We start from the raw sequence: 19,552 nt of genomic DNA, 5'->3' as shown, positions 1-19,552 counted from the left end.
TACATGCATCAATCAATTATTTATTCCATTGCATTTATAACTGTTTTCGAATAATACTAATCAATACATGTACATTTAAATATCTACACATCTTTTAGTTAATTGATACGTCAGTGTTTAATATATATTCTTTGTATTTTTTGATTTTTTACTCTTATTAAACTGAAGGAAAAGAAAAATTCAAATGACTGCTGTTTTACCAACAATTAAAATTCAATAAATATCCACTGTTTAATACCTCAATGTTTTACACTGTTTTTATATAGAACTCCACTTAATTGTACTTCATCACGCTAACGCACAAACCACCGTGACGTCACTGCACTTAACTTTGGGGTATCATAAAATATCAAATGAGTCATATCCACGGGATAAACATGGGATAAATAATTAATAAATATCATAAAATTTATTGAATATATATATATATATATATATATTCCTTTAAAACTTCAAAGACTAGGGGAAGTAGAAAACAGAAATGTTAAACACTGTGTAATTGTCCCTTTTTATCTCAAGCCATTATTGACTACATTTTCACTTTTTCTTTGTACATTGTTCTAATTTCATATAAAACACACAAATTGTAAGCAAAGTCAACTTGATACAGTCATGTACATTTCACATAGATCGACGGTTATTGCTTTATTTTGACATTGATACAAATATCTTTAAGTTACTAGTTACATGATAGAGCTTCAAAATTGACTTACTTCAAGTCCCATTAATATACATTACAATACTAAATAAACAATATTTTAGCTTTGAAATAGACTCACTTCAAGAATATTAATGAAACACGCCGCCACCTCTACACAAGGTAAAGCTATAATTAGTAACTAGCATCACATGGTTTGTAATCTGTTTTTTTTTCACTTCCGGTCCCCTAGAATCTCGTGCACGTGACTCGGGTGGCGACACACGACGACGGGTACGTGGGCATGGTGGACAAGATAATCACTGACAGTTCCACACAGGGTCACACACGGACCTTGCCCATCCCACGACAACCGCAGATAATGACGTCAGCATTCTCTCGCTCCGCAGTGGACACCACGAATTCACCGGGTTTACCTACCCCTGTTTTAACTGAGCCGGTTAACTGAAAAAAGAATTTTAAAAATCAGTTAGTAATTCTAATCTTTATTGTGAAAATAAGGCGTCGTAAAAATTGTGACATTCAATTTCAACATACACCATTATATGATCAGACTCTGTATTTCTTTGTTGTGATATAATTCTTGTTGAATACACACTGTGCGTCGGAAAATGATCACTACTATCTACTACACAGGTTCTGCACCAACAACATTTTCAGTTTTGTTGTGTGATAACACAGACACACACAGACACACACACACACACACACACACACACAACAACAATTTTGCACAACACTACATTTATATATCACTTTTGATTTGAATATTGAATACATTCACACATGAGCAAGAATGTGTTTTTTTTACATATGGATATTAAAATTTACACACAGTATAATTACACACAATGTACTTTTAAACTAAATGCAGTATTCTGTGTAAATACCATTCATGTGTGTTTTCACATCTTTCATTTTGTGTTGATACACACACATGTGTAACACTTATCTCTGTGTGTACCTTTGTACTCTCACAATTCTGTGTATACACATTCTGTGTCCAAACTTATTCACACACACACACACATACCTTATTAAAAACTGTGTAACTGATAAAGCAATCTTAATCTTTAACAGAAAGTATATCAGAACACATTTATATAAGATTTCCAACTGTAAGCATGATAACATTAAAGCATTGTGAAGTTTGGTTTCAGTCACAATTTCAAGGCATCCACATACAGTTACATGTATTCTTCCCTGACCTAGATGTAGACAAAAGCACAGATCCCGTGACTCCATATATGGTATGTCACACGGCTTTTTTGACATGGGTTTCCAAAAATCCGTGTCTCCATATATGGAAAAGGACACGGGTTTCAGACACGGGTTTACAGAATCCGTGAGTCCATATATGGAAACAAGCACGGCTTTCCGACACGGATTTTGTAAAACTGTGATCTCATTTAAATAATTCGGCCAATATCTGCCGTGTCCGTGCCTCGACCACTTTCAGGCACGGCTTTCCATACATACTTTACATAGGAGCAGGAATTTTATGTGTGTACGGAATCTGCCTAAGCCGTGTCTAAGCCGCCCGGACTGTTTCGTACGGGTATCACTGTGCGTCTTTTAAAATGATCACTACTATCTACTACAGTGCTAGAACAACATTTTCAGTTTTGTTGTGTATGGATGTATAGGTATCAATGTAATCATTATCTTTTGATCCTAGTGTACGTACCTTATTCTGTGAATATGTATTAAAATTTACACATAGTATAACTTATAATGTATACTGTATTCTGTGTATACCTTATTCTGTGTGTACCTTATTTTGTGTATCGACCTTATTCTGTGTGTACCTTATTCTGGGTATACCTTATTCTGTGTGTACCTTATTCCGTGTATACCTTATTCTGTGTACCTTATTCTGTGTATACCTTATTCTGTGTACCTTATTCTGTGTATACCTTATTCTGTGTATACCTTATTCTGTGTACCTTAGTCTGTGTGTACCTTATTCTGTGTATACCTTATTCTGTGTGTACCTTATTCTGTGTACCTTATTCTGTGTGTACCTTATTCTGTGTACCTTATTCTGTGTGTATAGCTTATTCTGTGTTTACCTTATTCTGTGTACCTTATTCTGTGTGTACCTTATTCTGTGTACCTTATTCTGTGTGTACCTTATTCTGTGTAAACCTTATTCTGTGTACCTAATATTCTGTGTACCTTAGTCTGTGTGTACCTTATTCTGTGTATAGCTTATTCTGTGTATACCTTATTCTGTATGTACCTTATTCTGTGTATACATTATTCTGTATGTACCTTATTCTGTGTACCTTATTCTGTGTGTACCTTATTCTTTGTACCATATTCTTTGTATAGCTTGTTCTGTGTATACCTTTTTCTGTGTGTACCTTATTCTGTGTATACCTTATTCTGTGTGTACCTTATTCTGTGTACCTTATTCTGTGTATACCTTATTCTGTGTTTACCTTATTTTGTGTATACCTTATTCTGTGTTTACCTTATTTTGTGTATACCTTATTCTGTGTGTACCTTATTCTGGGTATACCTTATTCTGTGTGTACATTAATTATTCTGTGTATACCTTATTCTGTGTACCTTATTCTGTGTGTACCTTATTCTCGTGTGTACCTTATTCTGTGTACCTATATATATTCTGTGTGTACCTTATTCTTTGTACCTTATTCTTTGTACTATATACTTTGTATAGCTTGTTCTGTGTATACCTTATTCTGCGTGTACCTTAATTTGTGTGTACCTTATTCTGTGTGTACCTTATTATGCGTACCTAATTCTGTGTATCTTATTCTGTGTTTACCTTATTCTGTGTACTTTATTCTGTGTGTACCTTATTCTGTGTATACCTTATTCTGTGTATACCTTATTCTGTGTATAACTTATTCTGTGTTTATCCTGCAACTACCCCTTGCATTGACCTAATAAAGGTAACCTAATAAACCAAAGCTTTATCCGGTCACTGCCCTAATAAAGTCTCGTGCATGTATTCAGACGTTCTAAAAGCATTGTGACGTCATGTATATTGCAATGTTTACGCCATGGCGTCATAGTTTTAACTGCAGAGTTGTGCATAATTCTGTCGGAAATAGCTAGTTTTGGACGTTCAAATGTAAAATTTTGTTGCAGGATAAACAAAATACATGATAACTGTCTTGAAATACAAGCGATATTTGGGCTCGGGTCGAAAACGTAAGAGGGCTCGGCAAGCCCCGCCCTATATCACGTTTTCTTACCCTCGCCCAAATATCGCTTATATTTCAAGACAGTAACCAATTGTATTTTATATATACCTTGTTCTGTGTGTACCTTATTCTGTGTGAACCTTAATCTGTATGTACCTTATTCTATGTATACTTTATTCTATATGTACCCTAATCTGTATGTACCTTATTCTGTTTATACCTTATTCTGAGTATACTTTATTCTGTGTGTACCCTAATCTGTATGTACCTTATTCTGTGTGTACCTTAATCTGTGTATACCTTATTCTGTGTACCTTATTCTGTGTATACCTTATTCTGTATACCTAATTATTCTGTGTGTACCTTATTATTCTGTGTACCTTATTCTGTGTGTATCTATTCTGTGTGTACCCTAATATGTATGTACCTTATTCTGTGTATACCTTAGTCTGTGTGTACCTGTCTGTGTATACAGTCAAACCTGTTTTAAGAGTCCACTCGTGGGAGAATGACAAATTGGCCACATAAGACAGGTGGCCTCTTATTCCAGGTTTCAAACCAATGAATAAAAAATTGCCACCTAAGTTGTATATTTATTTTCATATATATACAAATCCACAATTTCAACACATTTAAAAAAATTGGAAGTTTTAAGTCACATGCAATCCCTTTTCTTACATTTCATTTTACATGAATTTCTGAAGGAAATATTTACTGTTTTTTTTTTGTTTTGTGTTTGTAATTTTAACAGCCTTAGAATTAACATCACACTAAATCATGAAATGTTCAAATGAATTAGGATTTCTCTGATGCTGTGTAAACCGCTTTGTTAGTCTTAGTTTTTCTAGATAACATAATATGCTATAGTGCGAGACTGACCGCTAAATGACTTGATAACCTCAGACGAAATTGTAATTATTCTGTATTGAGTTAATATCATGAACATATGCAACAACTTACTTTCATATAATTATATAAAAAACACCCAAAACATTTGTTTACAATAAATCATTCACTTATATTAATTAAATCATTTAATCCTGACAGAATTCAAATTACAACCCCAATTATTGGTAATTACTCATCATCAGCTGTTCATGTTTGGCTTCTCTGAGGATACGAGGTCACGTACCAGACGGAAGTCATGTGACCAAACAGACAAAATAGTCACTGAAAACAGGCATGTTGAGCGCACGGGGCCTAAAAACACTGGCAACTGGCCGCGTTAGACAGGTGGCCACTTAAATGAGTTAAAATACAGTGAAAAAATGAACGGGCAGGATTTCATGAAACTGGCCGCACATGGGGAGTACGTGGCAGGCTGATTAAGGGTGGCCGTAACCTTATTATTCTGTGTATACCTTATTCTGTATGTACCTTATTCTGCGTATACCTTATTTTGTGTACCTTATTCTGTGTATACCTTATTCTGGGTGTACCCTAATCTGTATGTACCTTATTCTTTGTATAGCTTATTCTGTGTATACCTTATTCTGTGTTAGTACCTTATTCTGTGTACCTTATTGTTTGTATACATTATTCTGTGTCTACCTTATTCTGTGTACCTTATTCTGTGTATACCTTATTCTGTGTGTACCTTATTCTGTGTACCTTACTCTGTGTACCTTATTCTTTGTATTTTATTCTTTGTTTACCTTATTCTGTGTGTATACCTTATTCTTTGTACCTTATTCTGTGTATTGCTTATTGCTAGCGCTCTCGAGCGCTAGCAACTACGTTAGTCCAAATTCCTTGAATACGCATGCTCGGCCGCCATGGTCGTGCATTCTGGGAAAACTGTGAAACTACTACAGATAGACCGTACGATAACAATTTCGTTGTATCATGTTGTAGCATGAAATAACTGTTTATTTATTATGTAGCCTACACTTTAATTAAAGATTAAACTTCATATTTATAATATTTCAAATTCCGGGGGTTTTTTGCTGACGGAAAAGCCCGAGTTATTATCTGATTGTTCTAAACAATGACAAGGGAGTTTTTTTTCCCATCTAAGCACAACCAAAGATAGATTCTAATTTCTTATGTGTAGCCAATCTTACAAATTCTGTGAAGCAAGAATTTACACTGAAAAATAACGAATAAATCCACTAGTTGCATTTAAAAAATTCTGATGTGTATGGCTTTTAACCTAACATATCTTGACAAAGATGACCCAAAGGACCAATTAAGCTACTTCACATGCGTTCCAAACTCTCTGGACTCTTTACACGACAAACACTTTGAGTTATTTTCTATATTCCTTTCAACTCCCATGTATTTTCTTTGCTACATTGCCAAGAAATTTTCTTCTTTAAATCAGCTCATACATGCAATGTCTCAATCGGCATCTTCTTCATATTATATAGAGCTCCCCCCTCTCCAGTAAAGGTCATATTTGTTCCGTTGCGCAAAACTCCAATAGCCCCCCCCCCCCCCCCCTTTTGTTTCTTTACCTATGTGTCTACAAAATACGCTTCATAAAACAATAATAACTTTATCACTCTCCAGCCTCGATAAATATTAAAGAATTCAGCAAAATAAATCACTTGATCGCGGATCCTCCTTTCTGTCTTTAAAAATTGCTACGGCGCTAGCTCACCTATCTTTTTAAAAGATAAACTTGTTCTGTGTATACCTTATTCTGTGTATACCTTATTCTGTGTACCTTATTCTGTGTATAGCTTATTCTGTGTGTACCTTATTTATTTTGTGTGTACCTTAATCTGTGTGTACCTTATTCTGTGTGCCTGATTCTGTGTACCTTATTCTGTGTATACCTTATTCTGTGTGTACCTTATTCTGTGTACCTTACTCTGTGTACCTTATTCTGTGTTTACCTTATTCTGTGAATACCTTATTCTTTGTACCTTATTCTGTGTATAGCTTATTCTGTGTATACTTTGTTTGTGTGTACCTAATTCTGTGTACCTTATTCTGTGTATAGCTTATTCTGTGTGTACCTTATTTTGTGTATACCTTATTCTTTGTATACTTTATTCTGTATGTACCCTAATCTGTATGTACCTTATTCTGTGTATAGCTTATTCTGTTTGTACCTTATTCTGTGTGTACCCTAATATGTATGTACCTTATTCTGTGTATAGCTTATTCTGTGTGTACCTAAATCTGTGTATACCTTATTTTGTGTACCTTATTGTGTGTAAAGCTTATTCTGTGTATACCTTATTCTGTATACCTTATTCTGTGTGAACCCTAATCCGTATGTACCTTATTCTGTGTGTACCTTAGTCTGTGTATACCTATCTGTGTGTACCTTATTCTGTGTATACCTTATTCTGCGTATACTTTATTTTGTGTACCTTATCCTGTGTACCTTATTCTGTGTGTAATTTATTCTGTGTATACCTTATTCTGTGTGCCTTATTCTGTGTACCTTATTCTGTGTGTACCTTATTCTGTGTGTACCTTATTCTGTGTACCTTATTCTGTGTGTACCTTATTCTAACTGTACCTTATTCTGTGTGTACCTTATTCTGTGTGTGCCTTATTCTGTGTGTACCTTATTCTGTGTACCTTATTCTATGTGTACTTTATTCTGTGTACCTTATTCTATGTGTACCTAATTCTGTGTGTACCTTATTCTGTGTACCTTATGCTGTGTGTACCTTATTCTGTGTACCTGATTCTGTGCATACCTTATTCTGTGTACCTCATTCTGTGTACCTTATTCTGTGTACCTTATTTTGTATGTACCTTAATCTGTGTATCTTATTCTGAGTACTTTATCCTGTGTGTACCTTATCCTGTGTGTACCTTATTCTGTGTACCTTATTCTGTGTGTACCTTATTCTGTGTACTTTATTCTGTGTGTACCTTATCTGTGTGTACCTAATTCTGTGTACCTTAGTCTGTGTGTACCTTATTCTGTGTATACCTTATTCTGTGTAAACCTTATTCTGTATGTACCTTATTCTGTGTATACATTATTCTGTGTGTACCGTATTCTGTGTGTACCGTATTCTGTGTACCTTATTCTGTGTGTACCTTATTCTGTGTGTACCTTATCCTGTGTGTACCTTATTCTGTGTATACCTTATTCTGTGTGTACCTTATTCTGTGTACCTTATTCTGTGTGTACCTTATTCTGTGTACCTTATTCTGTGTGTACCTTATTCTGTGTGTACCTTATTCTGTGTACCTTATTCTGTGTATACCTTATTGTGCGTGTGTACCTTATTCTTTGTACCATATTCTTTGTATAGCTTGTTCTGTGTATACCTTATTCTGTGTGTACCTTATTCTGTGCATACCTTATTCTGTGTGTACCTAAGTCTGTGTACCTTATTCTGTGTATACCGTATTGTGCAAGTGTACCTTATTCTTTGTACCTTATTCTTTGTACCATATTCTTTGTATAGCTTGTTCTGTGTATACCTTATTCTGTGTGTACCTTATTCTGTGTGTACCTTATTCTGTGTACCTTATTGTGCATGTGTACGTTATTGTGCGTGTGTACCTTATTCTTTGTACCATATTCTTTGTATAGCTTGTTCTGTGTATACCTTATTCTGTGTATACCTTATTCTGTGTACCTTATTCTGTGTACCTTATTCTGTGTGTACCTAATTCTGTGTGTACCTTATTCTGTGTTTACCTTATTCTGTGTATACCTTATTCTGTGTATGTACCTTATTGTGTGTGTACCTTATTATGTGTGTGTGTCAGTTTTTTCTTAAGAATAATCTCCTCTATATTTTTTCACTTATTTTCTGTAACCTTTATTCTCAGTGTACCTTATTCTCCGTTAGTTTTTGTTCTAGCTGTTTCTGTAGACTTTTCTCTTCTTTCTCCTCTCTATCCAGTATATCACAAACCGTTTTCACATCAGACATACCCAAAGCTGGAATCCAAGTTTTCAGAGATAATCAAATTTGATTAATTGTAAATTTCATTTCAGTAGACAATTTTTAAACATTAAATATAAGTTGGTAGTGCTAATTGAATACTCTGTCCTTCGTCCAAGCCGTCGAGATGAATTTGCCATCATTTAATCTGTTAGATCTCTTGTTTTTACTTTGAAGGTTTCTCCTTTGATTGAGATCAGTGTTACCTGTGTGGTATTGACCTGGTGTATACAGTGTACAATGTCATCTTTACCTGCGTGAAATTGATCATGTCTCTGAACACAGTGGACGAGGAGGACAACATCTTGGGGAAGTCTGAACGTTGTTAGGTACCCTGGAAAAAAAATATTTACTTTTAATATAAAACAAAACATAATACAAGCGACCCACGGGCCACAAGACTCACCCGTGTCAATTTTCTCTTATTGTCATAACAAGGATCATGTAAACATGTCTTTGAATTATTCTGTAAACGCAAAAGTACAGAATTCAACCAGTTTTGAGGCATGATGTCAGTGAAATTAATTCGATTTTTTGGTCTTGCAAAATAACGTAAATTTCCATTAACTTTGCTGTTCTGGTACATGAATTTTTTTACTAAACTAAAAAATAAATGTAGTTTACCATGTTTACACTACATTTGGATCAATGCTTGTATATCAATTTGATAATCTTAAATTTTCTAGTCGTTCTTGTGGAGAAAACATCATCGTTGCAAACCACGGCAAAAATGTACGATCCTCTCCCATTCTGGAGAGAGCTATGTACGCGGACTCCGGACCGTGGCTTGAGACGATGAGACGACATGGGCCATTAAAAAACTAAATTTTATGACAAACGAGGTGACTTTAGCTTTAATTTTCCATCGATCGGCAACTCATTTATCATATTTATGTAGTAATATTTCACATGAATATGACAATTGCATTATCAAACTTATTCCAATTTTAGAGTACTATGCTCCATTTACGATAAATGTCTAGACCGAGGCGGGCTACTGATAAATAAGTTTATGTTGCAAGGATTTGTGGCCTGCGGGATCATGACAAGGCGCACAGGCTGATGTATATGGTTGTCAGTGGATGCTTACTTCTACTTAAGGAATGAATTTAATATATATAGCTACCCATTTTATAAAATGGGTAGCTATTAAATTCATTGCTTATAATTTTAATTTTCATTCATTTGATGTAAGAAAAAAAGATGATTGTTCTAACAAAATGACTTTAGTTTGTATAAAATTTGAATGTAACCTCAGGATTGATACGTTTTTGACGCAAGTCATTGTGACGTAGGCAACCCATTTTATACGATATAAAGTAAATTCATTACCCAATGAAATACAGCGTTACAACCAGAATTAAATTATATGGCATTATATTCCTTGGAGGTTCTCGTTTGCTCTACTCTCGATTTCTCTAACTCATTCGTTAATTAATCTTTTGAGCTTGATTACGCTTCGTTAACTCCGTATTTTATGGAAATAGGAAAAATACCCCATTTCATAAACAAAATTTTAACACATGGTAAATGTTGATATGAAATCCTATTTTAGCCTCTGAAAAAATTACACTAGATAATCATGATAATACACAATGCAAGGTAGTAATACATGTCTCGGGTGAGCCAAAACAGGGAATGATTATCGAGATAATGCAGAGAAGAAGATTCTGATAAGAAGAACCGGTTTCATATAGGCAATAAATCAATGTTTAATTACTAAATTTAAAAGTAAACATAAGACGCAGAATAGAGTGGCAACAGATTACAAGTCAACACGTGTGGCTAAAAATAGACAAAAATAGCAATATGACCTTCAATACACCACTTGTCGAAACTGTGCCAAGTGAACAGTTGTGATTTTACTTACAGTTAAAAGCATATTCCGAGTGTACACTGCCGTCCATGGCAATCAAGACTCTTCTCTCCGTCGTCTCCATTGTCGATTAATAATTATTTTTTTTTTTATCTCAGTTGAAATTTCAATTTCTGCGACACAATGCCTGAATGCGGATTGTTATCTCGTGTTGACTGTAGTGGGGTCACAGAAGGACATTCACTAACTGGGTCTGTGTCATTCAAGGCTAGATCTTATTTTTCACTGCATTTTTTCTAGAAATGATGAAGTACATGTGCATATGATTTTTGCGATTTATTCTAACAGGAAGCCCGAGGGCCTTCACAGTCACCTGAACATCACGAGATTAATTAGGAGCGATACATATAGGCAGGCCAGTCTTTACGACTTACCGTAGTCCCATATCCTGCATCGGCCTAAGATCCAAGGATACTAATTTTACAAATATGTCATATTTTGCAAGCCTTACTGTGTAAATATTGCTTAGTTCGCCCAGTCACATTGTTTTTCAAAATCATTTAGATGTAGTTTTTTTTTTGAATTACTAAATATCTACTGGTCAGATATTTACATATTTACATATCATTTACAGTGATCTTTGAGTGTTTGCAAATATATGTTAAGTGCGGTCAACAGGTCATTCCACGAGTCAAATGATGTTTTCTATCTTATTGTAAAGTGGAGGTGTATAGTTTTTGCCCTGTCCGTCCGTCGGTCTGTCTGATTTTCCGCAAAAAATTTATCTTACCCATAGCTTTTGACTGGGTATGAATATGGCTTTCATATTTTACAGGTGTATTTCTTGTCAAAAGACCTTTTTTGGGGTACAAAAAATTTGACCTTTTGACCCTGACCTTGGAGTTTGACACAATTTTTCAGAAAAATTACATTGGCAATAACTTTTGAACGGTTGGTGCTAGGACTTTCATACTTCACATATGTATTCTTTATGAGCAGTCCTTTCATTGGATATCAACAGCTTTGACCTTCTGACCTTGGAGATTGAGATACTTAAATAAAAAAAAATAACCTTTGCTCATAACTTTTGAATGGTAAAGGCTAGGGCTTTCATACTTAAAATTTGTAATCTGACTTTATAAAAACTTCATACTTCATTCATGTAAACCAACAAACAACAATTTGCAATTTGACCTCGGAGTTTGACCTACCTCTAACAACTGTATAACCTTGGTCATACCTTTGAACAGGTTGTGCAACGGCTTTCATATTGCACAATCATATTTCTTTTGAGAAGGCCTTACTTTTGGGTACCAACAAATATTTCATTTCCATTTGAAAAGGTTTAACCTTCGCTTTGTTGCCATACGGGGGCAACAGTGTTTCACCAACACATCTTGTTGAACTTGGAATTTTCCAGACATATTTAGACGTCACCATTACCGATGGAGGAGGAGGGCTGCATCAGTTCTAAGTCTAAGGGGCACTGAGCAGTAAGAAATATTAATCGTGCCATAATTTGTCCTTAAAAAATCAGCTATCTCACAGCTTTGAATTGAAATTTTGTGATCTATTTATTTATCGCTCCAACCTTGTAAATCAAGTTTTGTTCAATTTTTGTAAGCTGATGTTGTAACAATACATTTTGCAAGAAATCGGACAAGAACCTTCACACTGGACAGTTTCTGTGGCAGTAAGAACCTAACATTTCTACATGTACAAGTGGTTATATTCTAAAGGTATCCTTCTAGTTGATAACTAAATTATAGAGGTATACTAAAATATCAGTCTGACACAAGACCATAACATACATAAATCAAAGTACTCAGACGTACAGAGAGCCGGGCTCATTTACAGAGTAGAATGGATTTCTTACATGAATCACGTTTATATTCTGATGAAAAAATTATTTTAAAACTATCAATATAAATGATAAGACACTGACAGTGAGTTTTTCAATCCTAATACCACGGTCCGATTTTGTCAGAATCAGAATTAATCTGGTACCGCAGCTGAATGTAAACAAACAGGCCAGTCTGGTTCCCTCTCCTGCTTTACCTCGTATGTGTAGAGAACTACGGTAACACTGATTATCAAAAATCCTTACGCTAATGAACTATGTTCTTTGACTTATGAAGTTTTCAAAGTCATTACTACAAATGTTTATTTTATATAGATAAAACTTCGTTTTATTTTTGTTGCTTTATTTAGCGTTTGTATTATCTCAAAAGCGGTTGAGAGTAAGAACTATATTTTTGCACGTAACTTTAAACTGGCGACTATTGGGTTAACATCCTGCCTTGAACAGGATCACATAAGCCGGCAATTGCTCTTTGAGCAATAAGCCCAGCTAACAAAACTACACGCCATACTACGGTATTGTTGGAGTCCTTGCAACCAGATTGGCATGCAACTAGCTCCTCTCTCTTTTGGGACTGCTTGTATATTTTGCTAGGTTATCGAAATGATACTGGACACTGCAATGTTAGATGTCTTACTCAACATGCAACCAGCACTCGGGCAAGAAATCAAGTATCAGTGAGAGGGACCTCCGCCAGGCACTAGACCACGTTCACATTGTGGTACAGGACTTTGTATAAAAGAATAAACTTCTGAAAGTCGATAAATCACTCATACTTCGAAATCGGATTCATACAAAAAAGAATTCCCCCATTTGACATGCCTAAAGAAACATTGATCTAAAATTTCAAGCATCGGCGATGGGCAGTTGCTGAGAAAATCTGAAGGAAATGTGTTATGGACAGACAGACACACGAGGGTAAAACAATATACCTCCTCTCCTTCGGAGCGGACGTATAAAAATATACATGTACTTTGCTAGATATATTTAACCCCTTTCACAACATCTGCACTTATAAACGTCTTTAACCTCCTGCCATGAGATATAAATTCAAAAAATTGTGATAATACAGTTAAATTCAAGATATTAAGGATGCAAATCACTTGAACATGGCCGCTATCCCATCAATGTTATCAAAAATACAAACGTAGTATTTTAAGAAATAGCTGCAGAACTGTAGCTCTCCAATTTTTTTAGACCAGCGAGCTACAGCCTTGCAGCTATTTAAGAAAATGAGATAGGTTTACATTTTATGCAATTTTCATATGACAGGTCTAAGAATTAACAAGAAACACTGTACATTCATGAAAATTTATTTTGTATACGAAACGCACTTAACAAACAAACTTCTCATTGAACAGTGAACACACATGCAATACGAAAACTGTGACAAAAATTAATGGTTTCTTTTTTATATAAAAAAAATATGGCACTTGTAAATCCCTGGCATTATTAACACCCTCCAGCTTGAACACGCTCTCTTTGCCGGCACCAGTGAACCAAAATAAATCATTTCTCCAGACTACTTTGTCGCCTGATCTCGGGGTTGTGCGGTTTGTGACGACATACAGTCACGGGGACTTCCGAATGGTGTACGATGTAGTCACTAACCACGCCCAGCATCGTCCTTCGGAGCTTTCCGTGACCCCGACTTCCGCAAACGATCGTGTCTGCGTTCACCTCGCCCGCTATCTTCATTATAACTTCCCCGGGTTTTCCCCCACTTCCCGTTTTGACCTCACCATTTAACTGAAAACAAACATTTCTTCACCTCATTAAAACAGCCAATCAAACTCTCAAAATGATCTTGAATTGAATGGTTCATATGTTTGTTCAAAATATTTGAAGTAAGGATACAGACAGACAGTCTACATTAAAATAATCACTGGTTAGGTAGTAGAATATGCAAGGGCATAAACGATAGCTGGAAACGTGGGGGGAAACGAAGCATATTATGCATAAATTATCCCATGTTTTCAACTATCGTTGATGTCTCTTGCGTATTCTACTAATCTATACATACAGTGATTCCTTATATTTCCATTTCATCGTGAAATAAAATCGTAAATTTAGATTTTTAAAATGTAGACTAATAGATTTAAATTACATGTCTCCCATGTCAATTTTAATAGTCCCCGCCCAGTGACGTCAAAGGAGATTTACATGCATATTAGGCCTCGCCTATCGCTTGGCGAAATTTGCATTCCGGTAGAATGATCAAGAAATCATCCAAGTAGTGGTACCGTGTCCACTAAAAGTCGTGGGACCTCTGACAAATTTAATCTGCTTTTTCTCTCATTTCTAAACCCCAGATGGGGCTTTCATAAAGTTGGCACATAAACTTGACAGGAAGTACGCAGTAGACATCACTTTAAAAGTTGTTCGTCACCAAAACGCTTAATTTGATTGGTCAGGACATAAGAATTGTAAATCCCCCATAAGACGCGGTAGTAACCTTTAAAAAATCGAAGTTAAGTTTGTCACTGGTCCAACAGTCACTCACGGGTGGATTAAGAAAGCCTGACATTGAGAGGATGAAATTGAGAAAAGATTGGGTCTACATAATTTTTCTGTTTGCATAACAACATCGAAATACAATATGTATCCTCAACACATCAATTTACAAATGTATATAAATGAGTAAGTTTTTATTTAACTGTATATGAAATATCTGACGTGACCTTGACCTACTTGGTTCTCTTTTATAAGTTGGTTCAGTTTGTCTACTAGAGTCTTCTCGGCAGTTTCTTCCTCCTCCAGGACCTTACAGATCGCTTGTACGTCAGCCGTTCCCATGGCTACAAGTAATTAAATTTCAACAAATTTTAACAAACAAAAAAATCTTCCTGTTTCGAAACAATTAGTTGAATACACTGGTCTTAAAATACGACACTTTAAAATAGAGCACTTACATTTAACAGGAAGAAATTCTGTTTGTCAAACCATGAAAAAATTATAATATTCCTACTTCCTTGAGTGTGTTCTTGTAGCTAAATTGAAGAATGGAGAGACAATTTTCTCTCTCTCTCTGATAATAAAATTTATAATAAGCTAATATAAAATCATAAATTTATTACCTTTTGAATAATGATCTAGAATTGTCAATGCATTAAACTGAGAAATCAAGCAGACACGTAAAACGCTACTATGTTAGATTTTAATTAAGATTTATGAGAAAACACTCAAAAATTTTATCTTTGCCATTATAAAATCTATGGTTGATGACGGATTTTCGTATAGTAAAATTTCTAAAATTGTAAATATCGTATTTACAGCTAACCATTTATCTGCGAAGTCTGCGATATGATTCTTTGAAGGAACTTACTGGAAAGGTTCGTCACGTCATATCTCTATATTGAGAAATTAATCGGTATTGAAAGGTTCGTTAGTACCTAATATTATCTCTCTATACATGTGCTTCGGAACTTATCAGTATTGAAGTATTCGTTCAGTAACATCTCTATAATAATATGTTCGTAACGTAATCTCTCGAGATCTAAACCGAGAAAATTAATGTAATGTAAGGTTTGTGACGTAATATCTCTGTACTGAGAAAATTACCGGTTACATAATATCTCTATGCAAAGAAACTTACCGGACAATACTGGTATTGAAAGGTTCGTTACGTAATCGCTCTATACTGAGAGAGTTACAGGTAATGAAAGGTTTGTGACGTAATATCTCTATACTGAGAAACTTATCGGCAATGAAAAATTTGTGACGTAATAATTCTATACTGAGAAACTTACCGGTAACATAATACCGCTATACTGATAAACTTACCGGTACTGAAAGGTTCGTGACGTAATCGCTCTATGCTGTGGACCAGATACACATAATCATTGGGCCGCCGAAGGTTATCTACGTACCCTGTAAAATTCATCTCAAAGTAATGAAATATCTATGATTTTCACTTTTACAGAACATGTTTATATATTTGAGAAGCAAATGGTTCAGTATACTTTTAAAGAACTGCAAGGCTGTAGACAACCTAAAATCAGACATGTAGTATTACTCAGGGGAGAGGGGCGTTTAGCCATAGTTTTAATGAGTAAATTTTGTTTTGCTGTTTCCCATCCCCCACCCCACCCCACCTTTAAAAACCGATGCTATAGGGCTGAAGAGTAATCAAAGTGCATTTCCAAATTTTACGATCACTTACGATCACTTTGTAAAATATATTTTGTGACACGATTTAAAACGATTCGGGGAGGGGGGTATTTGCCAACAGTAGTCCAACACCATATTCTCTTGTTATAATTATATATTAAAAGTGTGAATTTTAAATTCTGATGAATCTTAGTCGTTTTGGAACTTTGTTGAGAATACAAATTAAACCAGGTCCATAGTACATAAATAATTTTAATGATAGAACATCTTCATTCTACACTCTATATACTTGTCGTCAAAATAAGCATGAAGCCAAAATATTACACCGTCACTGCCGTAGTGTCATATCATTACAAAGCAGTTACATGTACTCTGAAAACCATACTGCTGAACTTTCAATTATTAATGTTCAAGAGATACATGAACAAAATGATGACATCGAAATATGAAACGTTAATAGAATGCAGTTTGCATTGGGAAGTAGTCTGTCATGGCATACTGTAAACATGATGTAATATTATTGATTTTTCACATTTTAATTAAGTTGAATCAGGCCTCTTGTTGTGGGAAAACTACAGCTGTTATGATACAGAAAAAGTCGAGCACGTGTGTGACAGCTTGTAGAAAAGACAAATTAAAACAGATTCTGATGATTCAACTCCTGAATTGCTCTCATTATCTTACTAATAGGCGGATCCAGATTTTCCAACAGGTTAAGATTACCCAGATCAAAAAATCTTTTACATAGTATAATCTATGTAAAAGTCATGACAACACATTCATTTGAACTATTCCCAAAGTGTTTCTTGATCTAGCAACATAAAAGGTAGATGTAATTTATGTATTGATATTAAAATTTACAACAAAATCGACTGCATTGGTTCTTGAAATTGAAAAATAAAATAAATAAAAAATTTTAAAAAAAAAGTCACAGATCAAGGTGAAATAAAATAATTACATTCCAAAGTGTTTTATATGTCAGAGATAAGTTCACTAAGCCAATAACTGCTTCTGAAAAATAAAACTTACTATGTGGATAAATATCTGTGTAACTTTCGTGTTTGTTTTTATACAATTTATCATTTATCCCAATATATTGTCACCATTGCAAATCATTATAAGTTATTTCTAAAAGCCATTTACATGATACATGCACTGTGGCTGACGGTTAACTGTCTGGATCCATGCATGTCGACCAGTCAGTGTAGCACTTGTGACACACTGTGCATATATAATGATACAGTAGATATATAAACAAATGCATGACCTAAATTTATCAATGCGGGGTCGTGATTTGAAGGCTGTGTCTATCATGTGCACCATAACTCCATTATATGCACTTCGATGTCCATTGAAAAAAATGCATTTGTCCCATTACCGTCTTGAATATGATCTGTATTTGGGAATATAACTGAATTTATTCTGTCTTTAATATTGTGTCACATAAAGAACGACTCTCAAAATATATCTAAGAAAAGTGCTGCACATATATTTGAAAATTTTGGACGATTCTCTTGATTCTACTAGAAATATATAATTTCGACTTTTGTATTTATAAGCATAAAAAACTTTAAAAATAAAAGTATACCTTTCTTCAGTTTGTTTACATTTATATCTCTGCATAGGTCATATAGGTTTGTATTCAAATATAAATGCATGAAGAATTTTAACACCGAATATATTAACACATGTTTAAAATGAATGCTTTAATTTATTCCTTGTCGCTCCCAGTGCGGTATTTTTCAACTTTAGATTGTCAGGAATGAATCTTCGTGACCTCAAAGTCCGAGGTGAGGGTATCATAGTAAGCTCCCATTCCAGTATCCTATTGTTTAGAACACTTGTAAATAATTTACCAAAACAGCTTACAATAGATATACCACGATAATTGTTAACCCCCCCCCATGATTCAGGGTAAAAACCAGAGTTAAAAATATTATTAAAGAGTTTATGTAGCCACCCAATATACACTGTCGTTTACTAACTATTGGATAAATTCATATACATGTAATGAGAACACGACAATTATTGTCTTGTTCTCATTATATCAATTTATTCAATAATTAGTAAACGACAATACCATAAGAAAAAATAGCTGAGCTGCACAGTGTTTTGTGTCTCCTCAAAAATGACAGCTAGATCTGACAGTGACTTTTTAGCGGCGCTTTGTCAAGAATATTTTTGCATGGTAGTGCCACACCCCGAAACCTGAAAATGTTTGGCTACCCCACATCCCAACATTGCTACCTTATACATGTAGCTACGGGTCTGATTTAGATTATATTTTGGACATAATGCACGGTCCCCCAAATTCTGATCTGAAAGCGAAGTATTGATACAGTCATACTGATATCGATTTTGCACCTTTCAAGATTAAAAAAGAAAACTAGGTGTTTTTCTGCTCATTACCCTGTTAGGTCAGGTGTAAATATGTAAACATGCATACGTAGGACATGTGATCTAGGACAGCAAAACAAAGCAGATTTTTCCAACAGACGACACAAGTATGAGACTGATTTATAGGCGGCTAAAGTCCCCTGTTTCCAATGGATTAGACATGTACAGTCTATTGATATTCGTACATAATGGCAGGTCACTGATCTATGGGTCCTTATAAATTAATATGTCTCAGGAAAAAAATAAACTTACACTGAAAAGCGAAACCCGAGTGGTAGCTTCCATCCATTGCTATGACGACTTTCCTGGTGTCTTTCGCCATGTTTCTTCTTCTTGTAATCACACAGCAGTCAGTTGTAGTTGTAGTGCAGCTTTGGTGAACTTATCTACCTGGAACCAATGTTATTTGTCCGTCCTGCAATCAGGCGAAAAAAAGTTTTAGTGGGTCAACTGAGGTAACGGGTCGCTATCGATAAAACATTCAACACGTGGATTTTAAGACGTCGAAAGGCATACGATTAGGGCATAGTCTGAAACCTGGCCCGGATTCAACATATCATTTTAAATATATATATATATGAATGTTTAACTGTTAACATGAAAATCAGTATGAAAAATGTCAGCATTTGACTGAATGATAAATTGTATTTGCTGTCACTGTATTGA

General features: G+C 34.9%; 1 protein-coding gene and 1 pseudogene across 1 annotated transcript; both read right to left on the bottom strand.

Annotated features, from left to right (window-relative positions):
- Positions 1–484: 484 nt before the first annotated feature.
- Positions 485–10,860, bottom strand: LOC134238151 (universal stress protein Slr1101-like; annotated as a pseudogene).
- Positions 10,861–13,676: 2,816 nt separating this feature from the next.
- On the bottom strand, positions 13,677–19,416 carry LOC134238149 (uncharacterized). Its single transcript, XM_062720268.1, has 4 exons — positions 19,139–19,416; positions 16,163–16,249; positions 15,071–15,177; positions 13,677–14,128 (listed from the first exon to the last, which is right to left on the bottom strand). The coding sequence occupies exons 1-4, from the start codon at positions 19,206–19,208 to the stop codon at positions 13,889–13,891; spliced, it is 504 nt and encodes a 167-aa protein (XP_062576252.1). The 5' UTR covers positions 19,209–19,416; the 3' UTR covers positions 13,677–13,888.
- Positions 19,417–19,552: the final 136 nt, after the last annotated feature.

Source organism: Saccostrea cucullata, unplaced genomic scaffold, assembly GCF_032062105.1.
Source record: "Saccostrea cucullata isolate Sc308-1 unplaced genomic scaffold, CSIRO_AGI_Scuc_v1 ctg3426, whole genome shotgun sequence".
NCBI lineage: Eukaryota > Metazoa > Mollusca > Bivalvia > Ostreida > Ostreidae > Saccostrea > Saccostrea cuccullata.
Note: the sequence above shows the minus strand (reverse complement) of the source record. Positions and strands in the feature narration are given on the sequence as shown.